General features: G+C 39.2%; 1 protein-coding gene across 1 annotated transcript in view; it reads right to left on the bottom strand.

Annotated features, from left to right (window-relative positions):
• Window positions 1-26,448, bottom strand: part of TTC27 (tetratricopeptide repeat domain 27) — a 179,689-nt gene that overhangs the window by 122,053 nt on the left and 31,188 nt on the right. The window contains exons 6-9 of the mRNA XM_052648906.1: window positions 26,107-26,271; window positions 23,823-23,956; window positions 16,731-16,843; window positions 11,747-11,813 (exon numbers count right to left, since the gene is read on the bottom strand). Of these exons, the coding sequence (XP_052504866.1) occupies window positions 11,747-11,813; window positions 16,731-16,843; window positions 23,823-23,956; window positions 26,107-26,271 (479 nt within the window). The remainder of the gene's footprint in view (window positions 1-11,746; window positions 11,814-16,730; window positions 16,844-23,822; window positions 23,957-26,106; window positions 26,272-26,448) is intronic.

Below are 26,448 nucleotides of genomic sequence, written 5' to 3'. Positions count from 1 at the left end.
TCTTTCACTTTCATCAAGAGGCTTTTTAGCTCCTCTTCACTTTCTGCCATAAGGGTGGTGTCATCTGCATATCTGAGGTTATTGATACTTCTCCCGGCAATCTTGATTCCAGCTTGGGTTTCTTCCAGTCCAGCGTTTCTCATGATGTACTCCACACAGAAGTTAAATAAGCAGGATAACAATATACAGCCTTGACGTACTCCTTTTCCTATTTGGAACCAGTCTGTTGTCCCATGTTCAGTTCTAACTGTTGCTTCCTGACCTGCATACAGATTTCTCAAGAGGCAGGTCAGGTGGTCTGGTAGTCTCATCTCTTTCAGAATTTTCCAGTTTATTGTGATCCACACAGTCAAAGGCTTTGGCATAGTCAATAAAGCAGAAATAGATGTTTTTCTGGAACTCTCTTGCTTTTTCCATGATCCAGCAGATGTTGGCAATTTGATCTCTGGTTCCTGTGACTTTTCTAAAACCAGCTTGAACATCAGGAAGTTCACGATTCAAGTATTGCTGAAGCCTGGCTTGGAGAATTTTGAGCATTACTTTACTAGTGTGTGAGATGAGTGCAATTGTGCAATTGTGTAGTTTGAACATTCTTTGGCATTGCCTTTCTTTGGGACTGGAATGAACACTGACCTTTTCCAGTCCTGTGGCCACTGCTGAGTTTTCCAAATTTGCTGGCATACTGAGTGCAGCACTTTCACAGCACCATCTTTCAGGTTTGGATTTATTACTGTCTAATTCTGGAAGACTTGTGACTTCAACAATATTAAGCCTTTCAATCCATGAACATGGTAAGTCTCTCCATTTATTTAAATTTCTCCAATTTCTTAAAGCAACAATTGTCATTTTTAGTGTACAGGTCTTACAGTTTAGTCAAATTCATCATTAAATATTTGGTACTTTATGCTACTGTGTGTGGTTTTAAAATTACTTTCCCAATTATTACTGCTAGTATATATAAACATAACTGACTTTTTTTATATTGACCTTGTATTCTCAGATGTTGCTTATTAATTCTAGTAGCTTTCATGTCTATTCTTTAGGGTTTCCCATGTAAAGAATTGTGTTGTCTATGCATAATGACTTGGAGAAGGCAATGGCACCCCTCTCCAGTACTCTTGCCTGGAAAATCCCATGGATGGAGGAGCCTGGTAGGCTGCAGTCCATAGGGTCACTAACAGTCAGACACGACTGAGCGACTTCACTTCACTTTGTCTTCCTGTGAGAAACGGACTCTGGAGCCACCCTGAGATGTATGCTAATATAGAGGACAGTTCATGGCTGCTTTAGGAATGTAGGATGTGTGTTTTCAGAAGGTATGAGGAGTGCAAATATATTTTGCTGAAAGGGAAAAGGGTAATTTGTCCTAGAGCTGGCTATTCTGAATGGGGAAAGAATAAGGGACAAAGTATGGCTATAGAATGGAGAAGGCAATGGCACACCACTCCAGTACTCTTGCCTGGAAAATCCCATGGATGGAGGAGCCTGGTGGGCCGCAGTCCATAGGGTCGCTGAGAGTTGGACACGACTGAGAGACTTTGCTTTCACTATGCATAATGATAATTTTGTATATTTCTTTCCAATCTGCACTCCCTCTGTATCTCTTTCTTGTCTTATTGCACTAGCCGGGATTTTCGGTTCAAAGAAGAAGTGCCACTTTCCTGACCTTAGAGGAAAAAAATTGTTTTTCATGAATGATGATTTTAACTCTAGATTTTCCATACAAACCTTTTATCAGATTGATGATATTCTCTTCTACTCAGAGTTTACTAAGTTTTTTTAATAATGAAAGAGTAGTGAATTTTTCCAAATGCTGAAATAACAAATATAATGAGATAATCAGTCAGTGTTTCTCCTTTACTGTATTAAAAGATGAACTTCAGTGACTACTTAATGTTAAACGAATTTTGCATGCCTGAGATAAGAACTATTTGGCCATGACTAATCATCCTTTTTGTTGTTCTTCAATCACTCAGTCTTGTGTGATGCTTTGCAACCCCATGGACTGCAGTACGCCAGGCTTTCCTCTCCTTCACCATCTCCCGGAGCTTGCGCAAACTCAAGTCCACTGAGTCAGTGATGCCATCCAACCAACTTGTCCTCTGTCATCCCCTTGTCCTTCTGCCTTCAATCTTTCCCAGCATCAGGGTCTTTTCCAATGAGTTGGTGCTTCACATTAGACAGCCAAAGTACTGGAGATTCAGCCTCAGCATTAGTCCCTCCAGTGAATATTCAGGATTGACTTCCTTTAGGATTGACTCGGAGAAGGTAATGGCACCCCACTCCAGTACTCTTGCCTGGAAAATCCCATGGATAGAGGAGCCTGGTAGGCTGCGATCCATTGGATCGCTAAGAGTCGGACACGACTGAGCAACTTCACTTTCACCTTTCACTTTCATGCATTGGAGAAGGAAATGGCAACCCACTACAGTGTTCTTGCCTGGAGAATCCCAAGGACAGGGGAGCCTGGTGGGCTGATGTCTCTGGGGTTGCACAGAGCTGGACACGACTGAAGTGATTTAGCAGCAGCAGGATTGACTGATTTAATTTCCTTGCAGTCCAAGGGACTCTCAAGAGTCTTCTCCAACACTACAGTTTCAAAGCATCAGTTCTTCAGCACTCAGCCTTCACTATGGTCCAATTCTCACATCCATACATGACTACTGGAAAAACCATAGCTTTGACTAGATGGACCTTTGTAGGCAAGTAATGTCTTCGCTCTTTAATATGCTTTCTAGGCTTGTCATTGCTTTTCTTCCAAGCAGAAAGCATCTTTTAATTTCATGGCTGAAATCACAATCTGCAGTGATTTTGAAGTCCAAGATAATAAAGTTGTTCATTCTTTTCACCGTTTCCCCGTCTACTTGCCATGAACTGATGGGACCGGATGCCATGATCTTAGTCTTTTGAATGTTGAGTTGTAAGCCAGCTTTTCCACTCTCCTCTTACAGCTTCAACAAGAGACTCTTCAGTTTCTCTTCACTTTCTGCTTAAGGGTGGTGTCATCTGCATATCTGAGGTTATTGATATTTCTCCCTGCAATCTTGATTCCGGTTTGTGCTTCATCCAACCTGGCATTTCAGATGATGTACTCTCCATGTAAGTTAAATAAGCAAGGTGACAATATACAGCCTTGACGTACTCCTTTCACAATTTTGAACCAGTTCATTTTTCATGTCTGGTACTGTTGCTTCTTGACACGCATACAGATTTTGCAGGAGGAATGTAGGGAACAAGGTATAAGGAAGGTTGAGAAGTGCTTGCAAACGAGACTCTCAACCAGGGCTGAACATTCTTGCAAACGAGATGTTCTGCCCAGTGTAGGGAATAAGGTATAAGGAAGGTTGAGAAGTGCTTGCAAACGAGACTCTCAACCAGGGCTGAACATTCTTGCAAACGAGATGTTCAGCTAAGAATCCTCTGTTTGTTCCCGTGGGAAAAGAACATTTCTTGCACACAAGGATGTTTCTCTGATTCCTCAAAAGGAACAGACCCAGGGACAAAACGGATTCTAAGTTGATAAGGAAGTTCCCCAAAACAAAGTCTTAGCTGCAGTAAATAAGTTAAGGTAAAGGTTGTCTCGCCCTGCGCCTGTGCACTGTTATAGTTGCTGAATTATGGTGTTTGGCAACTTGCCCTGTAGATCGTTGTGCGAAAGATATAAAGTAAAGCAGCTGTAAGAAGCGAGGAGAAAAAAGTAAAAAGATTCAAACCACTCTGCAGTGTTGGTGTTTCATTCCGTCGCCAGCAAGGAAGGTAAGGTGGTCTGGTATTCCCATCTCTTTAAGAATTTTCCAGAGTTTGTTGGGATCCACACAGTCAAAGGCTTTAGCATAGTCAATGAAGCAGCAGTAGATGTTTTTTCTGGAATTCTCTAGCTTTTTCTATGATCCAATGGGTCATTGGTTATTTGATCTCTGGTTGCTCTGCCTTTGCTAAATCCAGCTTGTACATCTGGAAGTTCTCGATTCACATACTGATACTGTTGAAGCCTAGCTTGAAGGATTTTGAGCATTACCTTGCTAGCATGTGAAATGAGTGCAACTGTGCAGTAGTTTAAACATTGCTTGGCATTGCCCTTCTTTGGGATTGGATTGAAAACTGATCTTTTCCAGTCCTGTGGCCACTGCTGAGTTTTCCAAATTTGCTGGCATATTGAGTGCAGCACTTTCACAGCATCATCTTTCAGGATTTGAAATAGCTCAACTGGAATTCCATGACCTCCACTAGCTTTGTTCATAGTGATGGTTCCTAACGTCCACTTGACTCCACACTCCAGGATGTCTGGCTCTAGCTGAGTGATCACACCATCATGATTATCTGGGTTATTAACATCTTTTTTGTATAGTTCTTCTGTGTATTCTTGCTACTTCTTCTTAATATCCTCTGCTTTTGTTAGGTCCATACCATTTCTGTCCTTTATTGTGTTCATCTTTGCATGAAATTTTCCCTTGGTATCTCTAATTTTCTTGAAGAGATCTCTAGTCTTGCACACTCTATTGTTTTCCTGTTTCTTTGTATTGTTCAGTTCAGAAAGCTTTCTTATCTTCCCTTGCTATTCTTTGGAACTCTGAATTCAGAGGGGTATATCTTTCCTTTTCTCCTTTGCCTTTCACGTCTCTTCTTTTCTCAGCTGTCTGTAAGGCCTCCTCGGACAATCATTTTGCCTTTTTGCATTTCTTTTGCTTCAGGGTGGTTTTGATCATTGCCTCCTATACAATGCTATGAACCTCTGTCCACAGTTCTTCAGGCATTCGATCAGATCTAATCCCTTGAATCTACTTGTCACCTCCACTGTATAAACGTAAGGGATTTGATTTAGGTTATACCTGAAAAGCCTAGTGGTTTTCCCTACCTTTCTTCAATTTAAGTCTGAATTTGGCAATAAGGAGTTCATGATCTGAGCCATAGTCAGCTCCCAGTCTTGTTTTTGCTGACTGTATACAGCTTCTCTATCTTCAGCTGCAAAAAATATAATCAGTCTGATTCTGGTATTGACCATCTGGTGATGTCCATGTGTAGAGTCTTCTCTTGTGTTTTGGAAGAGACTGTTTGCTATGACCAGTGCATTCTCTTGGCAAAACTCTGTTAGCCTTTGCCCTGCTTCTTTCTGTACTTCAAGGCCAAACCTGCCTGTTACTCCAAGTATCTCTTGACTTCCTACTTTTGCATTCCAGTCTCCTATGAAGAAAAGGACATCTTTTTTTGGTGTTAGTTCTAGAAGGTGTTGTAGTCCTTCACAGAACCATTCAGCTTCACCTTCTTCAACATTAGGTTGAGGCACAGACCTGGGTTACTGTGATAGTGAATGGTTTGCCCTGGAAACGAACCAAGATCATTCTGTTGCTTTTGAGACTGCATTTAAGTACTGCATTTAGGATTCTTTTGTTGACAATGAGGGCTACTCCATTTCTTCTAAGGGACTCTTGCCCACAGTAGTAGATATAATGGTCATCTTAATTAAATTTGCCCATTCTGGTCCATTTTAGCTCACTGATTCCTAAAGTGTTGATGTTCACTCTTGCAATCTCCATTTGACCACTTTCAATTTACCTTGATTCATGGACCTAACATTCCAGGTTCCTCTGCAATACTGTTCTTTATAGCATCAGACTTTACTTTCACCACCAGATGCATCCAAAACTGGGCTCAACCTGCTTTGGCTCAACCTCTTCATTCCTTCTACAGCTATTTCTCTGCTCTTCTTCAGTAGCATTTTAGGCACCTACCAACCTGGGGAGTTCATCTTTCAGTGTTATATCTTTTTGCCTTTTCATAATGTTCATGGGGTTCTCATGGCAAGAATGCTAAAGTGGTTTGCCATTCTCTTCTCCAGTGGAGAAGGTGGGTCATCAACAGAAAATTGGATTAAAGTTTATCCTTTTTATACACTGCTATTTCATATATTTTGCCCCAGATCTGTGGTTGTTTACAAGTGTTCACATCCAGTACGTTACTCCAACATGGCTAGAAATAAGGCCACCAATAAGCATTAAGCTTAAGCCATGGTTAACTGTGAAGAAAGTTGTCCAGCAGTTACCAGAGTAGATGATGGTAAGAAGAGAGTCATGTAAGCTCCCACAAATCCTATTACTCATTCTTTCTCTGTCTATTCTTGAAATAAGATACGTACAAGTAATCTAGTTCAACTCCAGTCAAAAAATATTTTTTAAGCCTTTGTTTAAAAATAGTTTACCGACAAACTGAAACAAAGCATACCCATCTCCTCCTCCTCTAAAAGCTACCAAGTTATCACCCAGATATAGCTACAAGGCCCATGATCAGAACACCTGTTAAATTAAAATGCATGAGTAACACCTGAGGGGACAAGTATTCAAACCAGAAAGAAAATCAAAATCCTGGGTTACCCTGCTTAATACAGACAGACATGTCCTCATGTTACATTAAAATTAAGAAGTAAGTATACCCTAAAGCTCCTCTTGATGAAAGTGAAAGAGGAGAGTGAAAAAGTTGGCCTAAAGAGCAACATTCAGAAAATGAAGATCATGGCATCTGGTCCCATCACTTCATGGCAGATAGATGGGGAAACAGTGGAAACAGTGGCTGACTATTTTTCGGGGCTCCAAAATCACTGCAGATGGTGACTGCAGCCATGAAATTAAAAGACGCTTACTCCTTAGAAGGAAAGTTATGACCAACCTAGATAACATATTGAAAAGCAGAGACATTACTTTGCCAACAAAGGTCCGTCTAGTCAAGGCTATGGTTTTTCCTGTGGTCATGTATGGATGTAAGAGTTGGACTGTGAAGAAAGCTGAGCGCTGAAGAATTGATGCTTTTGAATTGTGGTGTTAGAGAAAACTCTTGAAAGGCCCTTGCAGTCCCTGCAAGGATATCCAAACAGTCCATTCTAAAGGAGATCAGTCCTGGGTGTTCACTGGAAGGACTGATGTTGAGGCTGAAACTCCAATACTTTGGCCACCTCATGTGAAGAGTTGACTCATTGGAAAAGACCTTGCTGCTAGGAGGGATTGAGGGCAGGAGGAGAAGGGACAACAGAGGATGAGTTGGCTGGATGGCATCACCAACTCAATGGACATGAGTTTGAGTGAACTCCGGAAGTTGGTGATGGACAGGGAGGCCTGGTATGTTGCAATTCATGGGGTAACAAAGAGCCGGACACGACTGAGCGACTGAACTGAACTGAATACCCTAAAAGAAAAAAAAGTATCATTTTTATTTGTAAAAAATGGCTAGCACACTTTTGAGTTCACAGTTAAGTGATTATTAAATAGCTTTAAAATTAATAGCAGAAAGAGAAAATATATACAACATAATGTATAACTTCCAAAGGTCTTTTTCCGTTTTTCATTGACAGAGTCCTTGGGGCTTCAGGCAGACAGTCAGAAGGCAGGCTGCCAGTATCAATTCACACTTCAGCAAAACTTTTGCCAATGAAAACTGAAACACCTGTATGAATTAACTAAATTGTTCCCATTTTCAACAATGAAAGGAAATTAAAAGCATTACTGAATGTCACTGACTTGGCTCATCTGAAAGGAAATAACGTAGATAACACAGCTAATTTTAAATTATCAAGCCAATACAACATAAATGGCTCTTTAGAACAATGTGGGTTATTTTTACTATGACTCATTCAGTTTTCCTGAAATGTGAGGAAAGAATGTCTCGGAATAGCATCACATAATGACAACGTTAATAAAAAAAGGAAAGTGTACCTCTTAGGACAATCTTCTGCCACTGCTGAATTAAAACCTTTTCCCAGTGCATCTCACACATACCTCAACATGCTACACCAACTTGGAAACACTGGCAAAAATTCTTCCAGAAAAGAGATTTCACCACTGTTTTAGTAAACTTTAGGACAGTTGATGAAAACTGAAAAAAATTCAGGACCAATAAGCCACTCATTTGGTTCCTAAGTATTTATCAGATGGCCACTAACTGTGGTTCCTGTCCCTCCAAGTGCTCACAATCCTCTGGCAGGGGTAGTGAAATTTCTACTGGACTTGCTCTCCAACAGAGAGAGACACCTCACAGTCTCAAGAGTTCACTACTCCAGACCCCAGGTACCATGCTGCAGCCAGAGTAGAGAGATGGATGCTCAGGAAAAGGACGTGGCTTCTCTCCTCTCTATTCCCTTCTCTTCCACATCTACAGCCAGTTCCAAACAGCCCTTAACCACTTAGGAATTCCCATTCCTTGAAAACAGTAGTATGCTCCTAAAAACCACCAACCAGATAACCTTACTCACCACTGACTGCTATGGGGGCATGAGGTTCTATCTACCACTCTGAAGAATTTTCGGACACATTCTGTAATTTGACCCTAAGAATAAGTTTTCAGTGCCGAGGGAGGGACACATGCTGTCCCTCATTTTACAGAAGAGAAAGATGAGAAGGACACACCAGGTATCAATTGTATACTAGGCTGTCATACTACCTACACCAGAGAACTAAGTGGAGTAGTGCAGCTCCAGTTCCTGGTTCAGTATACTTCATTCATTCCCATATTCTGCATACTTCTCTTGAGCAAGAACTATGAGCAAAGCTTTGTAGTGGACCTTGTAGAAGACCCAGAGAAGGACAGAGACCGTCCCTAAATCTGGAAGTTTAGAGTCTTAAAGGAAGATAAGACATACACATAAATAATTACAGTGAGCCCAAATATGATCTTTGTTAAAAGAGAATTCAGAAGCAAGGTAGCAGCTAAAAGTGGTCCCTCTTGCCTCAGACACTCCTCAGCAGTTATACAGGATATAAATAAAGGATATTTATGTACAGGATATACAGTTATTTAGGATTTAAATTTTAGTAAAATTATTGAAACCAGGGGCCATTTACAATTCACCTTATTATCTGCTTCAGAATCATGCACAGGAAGGGTGGAAAGACTGAATGACAAAAGGAGAGCTGACTTGGGTTTTTCTGGAGTATTCTGTAGCTTCACTTGGGACAAGGAATGGAATGGGTATTACACAGCCCAAAGTATGCATGGGGCTCCTCAGAGCTCTCCTCACTCTTAAGTTCCTTGCCTTCCTTCTCATCAATTAAAAATTTATTTGGCATTAACCAACTCATCTCTTCGAAAGTGTTATGACTGGCACTATGGAGCACTTTCACTGAACAGTTTTTCCTGAAATAGACATCAGTTCTCAGGTCAGTGCTGACTTGGAGGAGATCGAGAGGAGAAGAGCAAAACAATCATGTATCATAAAGCCCTCGGGGAAAACATAAAACCAGAGAATACAACCTTCACTGCAAGCTAGGAGGGCTGAGCTACCTACCAGCAGAGGCTTCTAGAGGTAATTACTTCCGCAGGATTGTACCTCACTTTACAGAGCAACAAGCACAGGGAAAGAGAAAGAAAAGGACGGGAGGACTTCTCTGGTGGCACCAGAGTCCCTAAGACTCTGTGCTCCCAATGCAGGGGACCTGGGTTCGATCCCTAGTCAGGGAACTAGATCCCATATGCCACAACTCAAGATCTAGCACAGCTTCATAAATAAATGTATTTAATGAAAAAAAAGGGGGTGGGGACAGAAAAACAAAAAGAAAAGAAGAAATATATCACATCCACAAAAAGCACTAAAAACTAAGTTAACTGCTTGAATGTGATGAGAGTACTTTCATGTCATTTCAGGTTAACTGTGGACAATCTATATTCCACAATAATGTGCTTATGAAGCCAATCCCAAGAAGATGTTTCTGTGACCACCTTCCCATGAGAGGCCAACAGGAACACTTCCTGTCATAGGCTGCATCCTGTCTACCTCTGTCATCTGAATGAGCCCAGGCGCCCGGGCCATCACTCACCAGCTACACACCAGTGACTGTCCCCATCCAGCTCTGTACTTCCTGACACTGACTCAAGACTCCCACCACACCAGACCCGTGTGTCCTTCCTGGTGCCTCACATCAGGAAGACTCGTGTTCAACATCACCTTCCCATGAAGATGCTCCCCCGCCGTCTCACCTAAAACAGCCACCCCTCACCCATTCTTACTCCACTACACTGTTTTCTGTTTACAATGAGTACTTCTGTCAGACATCTGTCTTTGTCTACCATGTATTTCCCTCACAAGAATGTAAACTGATGAAAATTCCAAGAGGGAAAAGGCTGCTATATCCTCAATAACCAGCACAATGCCTTAGTTTTAAGTATTAAGGCGTGTGTTAAGTATTCAATCTATGTTGAACAAGTAAATAAGAGGTGCATAATATTTTTTTAAATATATCTTTTAAAAAAGGTTTAACACTTTACTTGTCAAATTCTTTACCATTTATGTAACAACTAATTAGGGGCATTCCACATAGTTACCTAAACACACATATGCTATAATGAAAATCAGCAGATTTCTAACAATACTGAAGTGGGAAACTACAACAGGCACTCAGAGGACTCAGAAGATTAACATCAACCAGTTCTCAAACTGTATGTAGGACACAGTAACTTGCAAAATTTATTTTACAGCACAAAGTAAGCTAGCCTTTCTTTCTACCAGATAAAAGTACTTTAGTTCTGCCTTATCTGAAAAATAGCAAAGGAAGAAAACACCAGAATTCTAACTTGATCCCTAACTATGATAATAAAAATGCCTTTGAAAAAATGATGTATCTTGAGCAACTTGGGTTCATTAAAGATGTGTGTATCTTTCTATCTATAAAGCTAAAGATACCAACTGCCCTCTTGTTCTGTGGCTTTCCTCTTCTGAAAAGCCTTCTTTGATATCAAACCCTCAAACATCTATTCTCCTATCTTTCCTTTTCACGGCCATTTTTTCCAACTGTGGTCTTTATCTATCAACTTTATTTTCTCACACACCATTCTCTCCTTATTTCTCTGCAGTGAGTTGACTACCCAGCTATTTCAGCAAACTTGTCATAGAGATAAGCAATGCACTCCAGCCATCAAATTCCTCCTGACTGCTCTCCACCGCTGAACACCGACAAGTGCCCCTTGCTCTCGACACTGTCTCCTGCCTGAGCCTCCATAAACCAGGCTATCCGGTTTCTGCCCCTCGCTCTCTGAACCCCTCAGTCCCACCCTATCCATGAAGCATCACCCTCAAATTTTAACCAAAAGAGTTGCACATTACACTGGCTTTGAAGTAAAGATTCAACTCTTGCTCTGTCACTTCATTTACTCAGTCAACAAGTATTAATCGAGCACATATTATGTGCAAGATACTGGACTCGGCCCTGCAAAGATCAAACAAAGAACAAGAAATATTTATTCGCTGCCCTTAAATTCAAGCAAGTACAAACAAAAATGCTTACATCTGTAGAGAACAGACCGGCAGACACAGTGTGGAAAGGAAAGGGTGGGACAAATTGAGAGAGAAGCATTGAAATATATACATTATTATATGTAAAACAGCCAGCCAGTGGGGATTTGCTGCAATGCAGGGAGCTCAAACCCAGGGCTCTCTGACACATAGAGGGGTGGGATGGAGGAGGAGGCAGGAGGGAGGCAGCATGTGTAAGCCTATGGCTGAGTCATGTTGATGTATGGCAGAAACCAACACAACAGTGTAAAGCAATTATCTTCCAATTAAAAATAAAGAAAAATTTTAAAATGCTTATGTCTAAATCAGCATCAAGATATATGCAGCTTGGAAACTAAAATGATAAGCTTTTTTTTCTGCCTTAATTTCCTTAGGTGACAGTATTTCAATGAGCAATCTGAGGCAAGAACATACTAGAGGCAAAATAATTTACAAGGAAAAAAAAAAAAAAACAGAAAGGAAAAAGACATTACTTACTGATGTAAATGCCAGCAGTTCCTCTTCAGTTAACTTATGCACTGGGTTATTCTTCTGGAAATCTGTGCTTTAAATTTAAAAAAATTAATAAAAGCAAATCAATTCCAGAATGCATATCATAATGAATGAAATACAATTTTTAAAGAGGCAAGTAAACTATATTCATATATTTGAAAGCACATTCAGTTCAGTTCAGTCGCTCAGTCGTGTCCAACTCTTTGTGACCCCATGAACCACAGCACACCAGACCTGTCCATCACCAACTCCCGGAGTCCACCCAAACCCATGTCCATCAAGTTGATGATGCCATCCAACCATCTCATCCTCTGTTGTCCCCTTCTCCTCCTGCCCTCAATCTTTCCCAGCATCAGGGTCTTTTCAAATGAATCATCTCTTCGCATCAGGTGGCCAAAGTATTGGAGTTCCAGCCTCAACATCAGTCCTTCCAATGAACACCCAGGACTGATCTCCTTTAGAATGGACTGGTTGGATATCCTTGCAGTCCAAGGGACTGTCAAGAGTCTTCTCCAACACCACAGTTCAAAAGCATCAATTCTTCGGTGCTCAGCTTTCTTTATAGTCCAACTCTCATATCCATACATGACCACTGGAAAAACCATACCCTTGACTAGACGGACCTTTGTTGGCAAAATAATGTCTCTGCTTTTGAATATGCTGTCTAGGTTGGTCATAACTTTCCTTCCAAGGAGTAAGCATCTTTTAATTTCATGGCTGCAATTGCAATCTGCAGTGATTTTGCAGCCCAGAAAAATAAAGTCATCCACTGTTTCCCCATCTATCTGCCATGATGGATGGGACCAGATGCCATGATCTCAGTTTTCTGAATGTTGAGCTTTAAGTCAACGTTTTTACTCTCCTCATATAATATTATTGTATTATTTACAAATGTAGAGATGACTGTGCCAAAGATAAGCACAAAAGTAATAAAATGCTAACAAGCAAATGTGGTGGTGTACTAAATGTTAACACAATTTATTTTATAAGAAAAAAAAATCTTATCTGTGCCATTCCACAAAGAAAATGAAAATAATATGGCGCCAATTCCTATTTATTAAATTCATACAAAAAAAAAATTACTATCACCATGAGACAGGCAAAAATTAAGTTCTCAAAGAGGCAGAACAATGCGAATGCTTAGATCTTGCTGATCCAAGTATGAATAATTGTGGAAAACAATTCAGCACTGTCTTATAAAGTGAACATTCACATATCCTAACCTCAGTAATTCCAGCCTAGATATAGAGCCCACAGAAATTCAACGGCGGTACTGGGAAGCATACATACAAATACCCATAGTAATATTGTGTGTAACAGGAAAAATCTGTTAACAATCCAATGTCCAAAAAGGAAATCAATACACTGTAAAATACCCAACAGGACACTACACTGCAACATAAACTGCAGCTATATGTAACAACACGGATGAGTCACATAAAGACATTGGTGACAGAAAAAACCAAATCACAGAAGACTACATATAGTAACATACCACTTTCATAAAGCATCAAGACAAATAAAATAATTGACTGAGAAGTATAAAAGACATGTGAGTAAATATATTTTTTGAAAAGGAAAGAAAATGACAAAGACAAAATTTAGGACATTGATTACCTTTTAAGACAGAAGCAAGATGAGATGGGAAAGAAGCACACAGACTGAGCTAATGGTATTTGCAATCTTCAAGTTTTGTTGTTTTTTTTTTTAATTTTTTTTACTTTATTTTACTTTACAATACTGTATTGGTTTTGCCATACATTGACTTGAATCCACCACGGGTGTACATGCGTTCCCAAACATGAACCCCCCTCCCACCTCCCTCCCCATAACATCTCTCTCGGTCATCACCATGCACCAGCCCCAAGCGTGCTGTATCCTGCATCGGACATAGACTGGCAATTCGATTCTTACATGATAGTATACATGTTTCAATGCCATTCTCCCAAATCATCCCACCCTCTCCCTCTCCCTCTGAGTCCAAAAGTCCGTTATACACATCTGTGTCTTTTTTGTTGTCTTGCATACAGGGTCGTCATTGCCATCTTTCTAAATTCCATATATATGTGTTAGTATACTGTATTGGTGTTTTTCTTTCTGGCTTACTTCACTCTGTATGGATTTGTGTTATTATTACATTATATAACTTATGTTTATATAAGTTATTTTGTTCAGTTCAGTTGCTCAGTCATGTCCGACTCTTTGCAACCCCATGAATCGCAGCACGCCAGGCCTCTCTATCCATCACCATCTCCCGGAGTTCACTCAGACTCATGTCCATCGAGTCCGTGATGCCATCCAGCCATCTCATCCTCAGTCGTACCCTTTTCCTCCTGCCCCCAATCTTGTAGTCCAAGGGACTCTCAAGAGTCTTCTCCAATACCACAGTTCAAAAGCATCAATTCTTCGGCGTTCATATTATTTGTATTAAGGATGAAAATAAAATTCAAAATTGTCTTTCACCTGCTGGGATGCTATAAGAACCACAGAACTTCCCTTCTCTGGTACCCTTGCTAATGGTGCAGAATGTGAATTCATTTATTTTTGGCTGTGCTAGGTCATCACTGCTATGCAGGCTTCTCTCTAGTTGTAGGGAACAGCTGCCAGTCTCTAGCTGTAGTGCATGGGGCTCTCACTGCGCTGGCTTCTCTTGCTGGGGAGCACAGGCTCTAGGGAGTATCAGGGAGCTTCAGTAGTTGCAGCATGTTGGCTCGGTAGTTGCGGTTCCCAGAATCTAGCTCTAGTGCACAGACTCAGGAGTCGTGGCCCATGGACTTAGTTGCTCCACGGCATGTGGGATCTTCCCGATCCAGGGATTGAACCTGTGTCTCCTGCACTGGCAGTTGGATGCTTTACCACTGAGCCACCAAGGAAGTCCCAGAATGTGAATTTAATCATATATATATTTTTTTAATCAGACAATGCAGAGTACATCATTCGAAACACTGGGCTGGAGAAAGCACAGGCTGGAATCAAGATTGCCGGGAGAAATACCAATAACATCAGATATGCAGATGACACCACCCTTATGGCAGAAAGTGAAGAAGAATTAAAGAGCCTCTTGATGAAAGTGAAAGAGGAGAGCGAAAAAGTTGACTTATAGCTCAACATTCAGAAAATGAAGATCATGGCATCTGGTCCCATCACTTCATGAGAAATAGATAGGGAAACAGTGGACATAGATACTGACTTTATTTTTCTGGGTCCCAAAATCACTGCAGGTGGCAATTGCAGCGATGAAATTAAAAGATACTTACTCCTTGGAAGGAAAGTTATGACCAACCTAGACAGCATACTGAAAAGCAGAGACATTACTTTGTCAACAAAGGTCCGTCTAGTCAAGGCTACGGTTTTCCCAGTGGTCATATATGGATGTGAGAGTTGGACTATAAAGAAAGCTGAGCACCAAAGAATTGATGCTTTTGAACTGTGGTGTTGGAGAAGACTCTTGACAGTCCCTTGGACTGCAAGGAGATCCAACCAGTCCATCCTAAAGGAAATCAGCCCTGAATATTCATTGGAAGGACTGATGCTAAAGCTGAAACTCCAATACTTTGGCCACCTGATGCAAAGAGATGACTCATTTGAAAAGACCCTGATGCTGGGAAAGATTGAGGGCAGGAGGAGAAGGGGACAACAGAGGATGAGATGGTTGGATGGCATCACCGACTCAATGGACATGGGTTTGGGTGAACTCCAGGAGTTGGTGATGGACAGGGAGGCCTGGCGTGCTGCGGTTCATGGGGTCGCAGAGTCGGACATGACTGAGCGACTGAACTGAACTGAACTGAATCAGACAAAATTCAAGTTGAGGGTAATCCTACAGAATAACTGGCTTATAAATTTCCAAAGTGTCAAGATCATAAAAGTCAAGCAAAAATGAAGAACTATTCCAAACTGACAGAAAGAATACAAACATAAATATAACACATGTTCTAGACTGGATCCTGTGCCATAAAGGAGATTACTGGGACAACCGGCAAAACTTGAATGGGGTCTGAGCACAAAGTGATAGTAAAGCATGAGTGCTAATTTCCTGATTTTTATAAATGTATTATGGCTATGCACAGAAGCTCCCTTGTTTGTTGAAGACACACACTAAAGTATTTAGTGGTGACAGAATATCACATCAAAAAATCATTCTCAAAAAAGTCTTTTTAATGCCTTGCCCTTGCAACCTTTGCCCAAATTTGAAATTACTTTAAAACATAAAATGATGATTTGGGAGAAGGGCATTGAAACATGTATAATGTCATATATGAAACAAATAACCAGTCCAGGTTTGATGCATGATACTGGATGCTTGGGGCTGGTGCACTGAGATGACCCAGAGGGATGATACGGGGAGGGAGGAGGGAGGGGGGTTCAGGATGGGGAACATGTGTATACCTGTGGCGGATTCATGTAGATGTATGGCAAAACCAATACGTTATTGTAAAGTAATTAACCTCCAATTAAAATAAATAAATTTATATTTAAAAAAATAAAATAAAACATAAAATGAAAAACTATTTCTACCACACATAAGGTTCTACTGTATTAAAAATTCTATCCTCTGAATGTACATATTCTCAAAGATCAAAGTAGTCACCTCTCCTAAATATTTCATTAAGATTCTATTCAGGTAGCCTTTCCTTTCTACAGGGGATCTTCCCAACCCAGGGATTGAACCCAGGTCTCCTCCTTTGCAGGCAGATTCTTTACCAGCTGAGCCACAAGGGAAGACCAGCCAAGGCTAACAGAAGGAATTTTCTTTATGAAGAAAAGAGACAGATGAGTATACCAATTTACAGGAGATTCCTAATCTCTAACCCTTTCATTGGTTGCCCAACTCTTCTCTATCTTCATAACCGTTACAAGACTCCTTATTCATCCCGAACTCTGGGGACCTTCTTGAACAAAGATTTCCCCAACACAAGATAATCAATACCCAAGAAATTCAAGGTGGTCAAGTAAGTCATTAACTTACCAGATTCCAAGGATAACAGCAAGCTCTTCAGCACATAAATCAGGCATCTGAAACTGTTCACAATCTGCTAACTTTATCTTATTTAGAACGGTATCATCATTGAGCTCAAGATTCTGGTGGAATACCAAAGAAAATATTTAAAACAAAAACTAAGTCTGATTTATTCAATAGACTATATGCAACAGACTGCTGGGTAGGATAACATTTTTGGTTTAAGATTTTACAGTGTCTATACATGCTCAATAGGCTGTTCTCCTTGTGAAACACATATATGGGGACAATTTACTGTGTAGAAATGGAAGACATGCCATCTATATACGCCAGGAGTGCACTGACATCGTCAATAATAGGCAATAACTGCTATTCCCTGTTTGATTGAGCCTAGTAGGCAAAAGCTTCTCTACTGATATTCAGATCTTTCTAATCGGTTTCTAAATCATAATCTGAAACATCGATTCCCAACTCTGTTTCTCAAGAAGATCTAGAATAGGAAAAAAATAAAACCAATGGAAAAAGAAATAAAGCCCGAAGAATTAGAGAAGTTGTTAGAGTACTTGATTTCAAGAACAACTACAAAGCCCACACAGTGTTGTAGTAACAAGACAGAAATGTAAATGAAGAGAACAGAGTCCAAAATTTCAGACCCATATTATATGGTCAACTGATTTTCAACAAGGTGCCTAGATGACTCAACAAAGGAAAGTTGTTTCAATAAATGATGTTAGAAGAACTGCATATCCACTCGGGAAAAAATAATGCTCTGCCCAGATCTCATACCATACACAAGAATTAAATCAAAATGAATCACAGACCTTACTGTAAAAGCTGAAAATAAAAAACTTCTAAGAAAGAAATCATAGGAGAAAAGACTCGCCACTTTGGGGTAGGCAGTCTTTAATTAGGATACAAAACAACTTGAACCATCAAATAAGAACTTCTGCTCTTTGAAAACACTGTTAAGACAGTGAAAAGTCAAGCTACAGACTGAGAAAACATACTCACCAAACAAATATCCGGGAAAAGGCTTGTATTCAAAGTATGGAATTACAGCTTAATAAAAAGATAAAAAACTCAACATAAATATGAAACTTACAAAAGACCTTTTACAAAAGGTTGGCTGATCAGCAAGCAGAGATCCTCAATAACAGTAGTCCACATGAAAATACTAATTAAAATCAGAATGAACTACTAGTACACATACATAAAACAGATAAAATTATAAGACTGACAATCCCAATTGTTGCCTAGGATCTGGGACAATTCAAGCTTTCATACATTGCTGGTAGCAATGTAAAATGGTACAACCACAGAAAATAGTTTGCTAGTTTCCTATAATAAACATATTTACCATATGAGCTCTTAGTTCCACTCCTTTGTAGTTATCGATTAGAAACTAAAACACATGTCCACGCAAAGATATGTATATGTGTGTGTGTGTGTGTGTGTGTGTGTGTTCATAGCAGTTTTATCTGTAATAACCCCAAACTGGAAACAACCCAAATGTCTGTCAACAGGTAAATAAATTAAAAGGAAAAATTATGCTATGCACATTTAATGAAATTCTAATCAGCAATAAAAAGAAAGTACGGACACATAAAACCACACAGACATATCTCAACTCAAAAACATCACGCTGAGCAAAAGAGGCCAGACAGAAAAGAGGATACTTACTGTAGGATTCAAGTCACACAAAATTCTAGAAAAGGCAAACTATCTATAGTCACAAAAAGCAAGTCAATGATTATTTAGGGCCAGAGAAGGTGTGGAATTAACTGCCAAGGGACAGGATGGAATTTTCTAGGGTAATGAAATGTATCTTGACTGCAATGGTTGGGTGCATGGATTTTTCAAATCCCATCCAATTATATAAGTAAAAGTTTTCTATCTGTAAGTTATATCTCAATAAAATAGATTTTTAAAAATTAATCATCAAAAGATGGCAAAAATCACAACGAGAAATCACTACACACAACTCACAAAAACGGCAAAAAATTTTAAACTGATAATACCAAGCACCAGCAAGGATGCAGAGCAACTAATGCTCTCATATGCTGAGGGTGGGGACGTGAAATAGTACAGCGACTCCGGAAAACAGTTTGACCGTTTCTCTAGCTAAAAATATACCTAATACAAGCCATTCTAATCCTTGACATTTACCTGTGAAAATTAAAAACATACATTCACATGAAGACTTACACAGGAATGTTCCGAACAGCTTCATTCGTAATAGCCAAAAACTAGAAACCACTCAGCTGTCTACCAACAGTATGGATAAACACACTGTGGCTTATCCATACAATGAAATAATAAATACTCAGCAATAAACAGGAGCTAATTGTTGGTATTAAAACAAGGATGAATCTCAAAACACTATGCTAAGTGAAAGAAACCAGACACAGAATAGTCATACTATCTGACTCCATTTATTTGAAAGTCTATGGAAAAAAGACCAGCTCTAATCTGTGACAGAAAGCAGGGAGGGAAAGTGACTGACTGCAAAGAAGTATGGGTGACTTTTCTGCCTAATGGAAATGGTTCTGTATTTTGATTACAGTGTGGTTATATGGGTCTATTTGTTAAAACTCACCAAACTGGACACTTAAAATAGGTGCATTTTATTTTATGTAAATTATTCCTCAATAAAATCAATTTAATTTTTTTCTTCCAATTCAATAAAAGTAGCTTAAACTAGGAAGACTAAACTGTAGGCCTAGCTCTATTTATAAGGTTTTGGGAAAAGAATACAGCCTTCAACAACTCCTGACAGGAGGAACACAGAACTCCAGGCGGCTAGGCATTGAGAAAGTGCCTCTTCTTCCCTGGCCTGTACAACTTCAAAAGGCTGGGCTATTAGGCACACAGTGCACCCTGGTGGCCAACCATTTTCAACATATGCTTTTCAGAGTTTTTTTTTTAATCTACATATATAATTTTAAATTTTCTAACAGCTATACTTTAAAAAATAAACAAAAGCGATTTAACCTAGTATGTCAAAAATATTATCCCTGTAACATTCATTAATAGAAAATTATTAATTAGATACTATACACTCTTTCATACAGTTTATGAAATCTAGTACATCTTTTACACTTTAGCACATCTAAGTTTGGACCAAGCAACTTTAGAGTGATTAATAATCATATGTGGCTACAGCACTGGACAGTGAAACTCTACAGTACTCAAAATTCCCACCTTTTCACATCCTGATAGGGATGTATCAACCTGCTTAATGATAGCCAATGTTTGTGGAGTGTCTTTATAGATATAATCTGATCCCTTTAAAAAGTGTGATGTGGGAGAAAACAAACGAGGAAGCTAAAAATATAATAACCTTCCCAGGTTCTCAATCCGGCTAGACAATAAAGACGTGACAAGGATCCAAGCTTCCACCTCCCAGCAAGGACTCCCCCAACTCCCCCACAGAAGGCCTGAGACAGGTCAGCTTTAGCAACAGAGCATCATTTATTTGTCAGCTACAGATGGGTGATCAAAATAACTTCGATCTTCATTCAAGATTCTCTGTGTTCCTATTTAGCACTTTTTGAAATTAAAACCGGTCGGCTGCAGCACCCACTTGCCTATATGTTCCACACATTGCAAATTTAAAAGATGGCTCTACTTTAGATTCATGCCAACCTCGTAATATTCTACTGAGCCATAAAATTAGCCTCAGGGATTTCCCTGGAGGTCCAGTGGTTAAAATTCTGAACTCCCAACGCAGTGGACAGGGGTTCAATCTCTGGGCAGGGAACTAAGATCCCACATGCCTCTTGACATGGCCAAAAAAAAAAAAAAAAACAGCTACAGTTTTTCAGACCTACTCAAATGATGCTTATGATATTGCTACTGTATACACATCACAGTTTGTTTCTTCTTTTGGTGTTGCCCTTGCTGTGTAATAAGTGTTATATCTAGATTATTAAGCTAAAACATGAAACTGCACAGGTGTGGACTTCTGGACAGACTTAGTTTTTGCCCATCTGCTACCACTACTGCTAAGTCACTTCAGTCGTGTCCGACTCTGTGCGACCCCATAGACGGCAGCCTACCAGGCTCCCCCGTCCCTGGGATTCTCCAGGCAAGAACACTGGAGTGGGTTGCCATTTCCTTCTCCAATGCATGAAAGTGAAAAGTGAAAGTGAAGTCGCTCAGTTGTATCCGGCTCAGTCGTATCCGACTCTTAGCGACCCCATGGACTGCAGCCCACCAGGCTCCTCCATCCATGGGATTTTCCAGGCAAGAGTACTGGAGTGGGGTGCCATTGCCTTCTCCGAGTTTTTGCCCATAACCATGTACAGTTTTGCAACAGAGGCTAGTCACATGAGACACACATCTGGACTGTCCTGTATTACTGCATTTTTCTTGTTCTGAAAATCCTTGACATTACAGCTGACAAAAATGAAAATTGTGATATTTCAGATCAGTTTTCTAAAATCTTTTATGCTAAAATCACATGCAAGGATTGACTATGAGACTACTAATTTTGACACCTTTAAGATCTGTACAAAAGTGTGTTGTCTTGAAGCAACAGATCAGTGAGTGCCATTTGGGATATCTAGTTTTACCTATAAACACCATCCTCATGTATTCATCTACACTGTCTTATACATGACACACAGCTGTAGAATGTATAATTTTGCGGTCTTTATTTCCCTTTGTAGTCATTCTAAGCATCTTAATAAACTGCTGTATTGTGCTTAATATAAAATAAAAGAAAAAAACTAGCACATAGTACATCTCCAATCTGTTCAGCATTTAACGCATACTTTTTACCAGTGATGCCGATCATGTGTTTGTGTTTCCTGTTCAATGTACAATTTTAATTTATCCTCCCTCCTCAGACTGCACACTGATGATTTAACAATAAAGAAGAGAGTCTGTTCCTGTGCTTTGCACACTGGGGTTCCTCATAACTGTTGGCTTATTAAAGCCTAAAGTCCAGTAGCTATAGGTTATGTAAATTCCCCATTAATAACTAATTAAAAATCTAGGAAGGCCCAAAGGGAAACAGGAAACACTATGCTCCTCACTGACAGTAAAATTATCCTATTTCCTCAATTATTAAGATATACATCTTCACACCGTAACATTTCTAATCATGATATATTTTATAATCATTATAATTGATATCATAGTGTTCCTTTTTTCCTGAGAAGTTTCATTATCAAGCAGAATTGTGGTATATTTCATAATCTAACAGTATCTTTGACAAAAGGAATTAAGATCTCTCACTAATCAAACAAGTCTATCCTCCATCCATGAGTATAAAGCTATTTCTATCTAATCCTTACCTACATAATTTATAGTTTCCATCTTTAAGTGGTAATTAATGAAGATCACAAGATTATCTGAATGTATTTTATTCAAATATGAAAGATTAAATAAATTTCATATTAAATTACACATTATTTTTATGCATTTCTTGTAACAGTCATGATATTCTATTTATAATCACAGGAGATAATTTTCCATACAACTCCACATAAATACATACATACAAGTATACATGCACACATAAATAAACAATGATGGATTACTGAATTAAATTCTTGGATTGCAGAACCAACTTTTTTTCACTGATGCTGTGCTTTGGCCTAAACACCAGGTCTATGGTAGTTAAATTAAGACACAGGGAGGGACTTGGGTTACATCAAAAAGTTGAGGAGGGGCTTCCCTGGTGGGCCGGCAGTTAGGAATCTGCCTGCCGATGCAGGGAACACAGGTTTGTTCCCGGGTCCAGAAAGATTCCACATGTTGAGGTGCAATTAAGCCCATGGGCCACAACTACTGAGTCCACATGCCTAAGGCCCATGCTCTGCAATAAGGGAAGCTACGATGATGAGAAGCCTGTGCACTGCAACGAAGAGCAGTACCCACTTGAACAACCAGAGAAAGCCCATACACAACTAAGCCCAGAGCAGCCAAAAAGAAATCTTTAAAAATGAATGAATAAAAGCCAGTGTGCTAAAAAAAAAAAAGCTGCAGGAGGAGGGTCTGGTATATACAAGAAGTAAAGACAGGATGGGAGCAGATACCACAGCTCCCTGACCAGCAGCCACACAGTGGTACAAACACCCCTTCAGCCATGGTTCTCCTACTGCAGGAGAGACAGGCTGTCCCTCTGTGTGGTCTCATCCCTGAGTTTCTCCATCTTTCCCTTCTTCCCTTCCTTCTTCCCTTAAGAATCCATAGCTGTCCCTGCTCACTAGCCCCCAAAATATCACAAAAACAAACAGAAAACTTGGAGCAAGCCCAGGAAGTATGTAAGATCTCATCAAAGACATTCCTCAGGATGCCTATTGCTGCCACTCTTCTTTCCCGTCTCCCTAGCCCCTACTCTTGGCATTATCTTCAGTACAGTTAGAATTTTAGTGCTCAGTGCACCAAGCAAATTTGTTTACAGGCTCTGGAATGAAAAGTGGGAAAACACAGGCTTCAAGGACAGTAACATCAACCAAATTACAAGCAGATATGTTGGTCTGGGGTCTCTGGGATAAGAAAATATAAATGCTAATAGCCTTCACAGAAGCAGATGGAAAGCCTATTGAGTGGATAAACTAACCAAAAACTATAAATTTAAGCTACAAGAGAATGTATTACCCAAGTCAGAAACACATTCTATGGCAGAAACCAGCCCAATAATAACAGAGTAGCTGAAGACAGATCAGAAAACTTGTAAAAAGGAATTCTGATCATCTGTTTACATATTTAGAAGAAGCATAAGAAATGTTAAGGCTCTTAATACTTGAGAATATCAACAGAAGGCAAAAAATAGGGCAGCCACTAGAAAAATTAGTTTCTACTCAGTCTGCCTTTTTTATTTTTTTCAGGGCAGTAATATACAAGTAATTACATTATTAATTCATACTTACCGAAATCTAGAAGAGAAACAATAGTTTATCTCTGAGGATAAAAATGGCTTTAAAATGGGTTCTGTTTTAGATTCTTTTTAACATCCAGCCACCTTGTAAGTAAAAGCTCAAGAAGGGTCCAAAAAAGCCTCTTCCCACTCCATCCGGTGTTTCTACAAAACTTCCCTATGGAAACTATTAGACTTGGATGCTAATTTAAACAGCATATGATCCTACTCACCTTGGTTAAATATTCCTGAGGAGTGGGTGCTGGAGTGAATTCACAATTTGAAAAGACAGTTCCTTCCCTTCTTACATCTAGAATAAGTTGTGCGACATAATTTTCCTGGAACCGTGTCCTTTTTCCTAAAGCACCTGAAAATACATATATTAAATTATATTTAGTAACTTGCCAACCAGAATACCATACAATCATAAACAGTAGTACTTTCAGAGTGCTTTAGAGCTTATGAGGTATTTCCCGCATTTCAATTAAGAGAAACCTGAAGCCCCATGATGACTTTAAAGTGACTTATAAAATTATAAAGCCAGGAAGCTATAGGCCCAGAACTCAAATTTCTGCCACTAGAAATTCCCCATACTTACCTTTGCATTAATCTCCCTCCCTTCTCAAAAAAGAATGCATTCAATGTAACAAGGAGAAGAAATACTCTCCTCTCCATACAACAGATGAAAAAGTGTTAAGTTCTGAAGTGTAGTCTTGGTTGCTCAAGATTACACAGTTTTTAGTATCAAAGCCAGAGCTTAAAGCCAGGGTCTGCAGATTCTAAATCCCAATCTTTCTATTACATTATCTGGCTCCATATAAGGCCAAATATTGTTTTTACTTTGTATCTGAAATAGCTAGCTGCAGAACAGCTTTAAGAGAAGCACAAGCTCTAACATCTATTCTCTGGTGAGAGTAAGATTACAAAGACTCTTGATTACAAAGACCAGTCTAAGAAGTCTGGATTTCATCCTGTGATGAGTCTGGCTCTATATCATACAACAACCATTGAAACATATTATACTAAAAATAGCTATTGAGATGGTCTAGCACAGCTTACTTTTTTATAGAAAGGCGAGAGCTGAATGGAAAAAAAATTATAATCTGATTCTCATTTTATATTTGTGAGCACATTTGTATTTTTAAGCTTTTCAATCTTAACTTGGAAAAAAAAATATGAAGAACTAACTAGTAACTACATCAACTGTTAAAGCTGACTATGCTGAGTACCATGATACTAGTTTTATAAATGATCCCCCCAAAAAGTCTATTAGGATCAAAACATAATTTCTAAAACTAACTTCACAACTTATACTGAAAGTGTTAGTTGCTCAGCTGTGTCTGACTCTTTACAACCCCAGAGACTGTAGCCCGCCAGGCTCCTCTGTCCATGGAATTCTCTAGGCAAGAATACTGGAGTGGATAGCCATTCTTCAGATCCATTCCAGGGATCTTTCCAACCCAGGAATCAAACCAGGGTCTCCTGCACTGCAGGCAGATTCTCTATCGTCTGAGTCACCAGGAATCCATATTACATATAACTATATCTCAAATATAAGACTCCAAGTTACACATGGCCATTATTCCCAAAGTTATGTTAGATATTTAATAATTTTCCCCATACAAACAACGTAATAAAAGGTGGCTAATATTCCAGACTAGGCCACTAAGTTATATTTATCTCATATCTTAAGGATTTTACTGACAGGACTACCTCAATGAGCGTAGAGTTTAGGGACTAAAAATGGGCCTCAAAGATCATCTAGACCCAACCTAGAGAGGAAAAACAGGTTCAATCATTTCAACATTCACAGATTGTTGTTTCAACACTCACATAGCCCAGGTTCAACAGGTGTAAATGGTGTGACAAACTGCTGATGTTTAACTTTCATGAATGTTTTCAACAGGGAATGTCAATATTTTTAGGCTAGGGACAAGGAGATACACTAAAAGAAAACAATGTTTCTTGTTTGGTACTCAGAAGAAACACAGATTTTAGGAAAAATTCTGTAATTTATTTGTTCATCCAACAAATGTTTATTGAGTGCCTACTATATGCCAGGCAGTATTCTAAGACAGTGAAGAAGCATCTAAACCAAAGTCAAAAAACTTCTGTTCTTAAGGAATACAAGAAAGGCAAGATAGAAGCTACAGGTAGGTATCTGCAGAAAAGGGCAATGTGAAGCCAAACTACACTTGAGAATCTGGAGGGGTCTTGGGAAGCCCACAGTCACAACTAAGTGGGCGAGGTTCATTTGTGTACTGCCTAGCTATCATACATTACCCAAATGTCTAACCAGATTAGAAAATAAGTGAGCATTTGCAAGAATAAAGAACATATAGCTTCAATTTTCTTCTAAACCTGTTAACTCTTTAAATAAAATCTTAAAAACATATTTTTGTAAAGCAACCAAGAGGACACAGATAATCAAATACCACCATAAAATACAGCCAAACCATCAATGTATATACTAGTTTTATCATACATCAATTATCCACAAAAGGTTAAAAATCTTACCTGTCAAATCAATTTGTAATCTGCAGATGTCTTTAGCAATACTGAACTGATCTTTTGCTTTTTTATATTCATAATAATATAAATATATATATGCACATTCCAGATGGAATTGAACAGCCAAACATCGACCTGAATCATCCACAAACAGATCCTTTAGCTTCATCACTGTAAGACAAAAGATGAGACATTGAAAAGTAGTCAATATCTTGTAATAACCTATAACAGAAAATAATTTCAGAAATGATTTATGTATATTTGAATAATGAAATCACCTTGCTGTGTACTTGAAACATTTTAAGTCAATTATATTTCAATAAAATATATATATATTTTTTAAAGTAT

This window comes from Budorcas taxicolor, chromosome 11 (assembly GCF_023091745.1).
Source record: "Budorcas taxicolor isolate Tak-1 chromosome 11, Takin1.1, whole genome shotgun sequence".
Taxonomy (NCBI): domain Eukaryota; kingdom Metazoa; phylum Chordata; class Mammalia; order Artiodactyla; family Bovidae; genus Budorcas; species Budorcas taxicolor.
The sequence above is the reverse complement of the archived record's forward strand: the minus strand, read 5'-3'. Positions and strand labels throughout refer to the sequence as shown.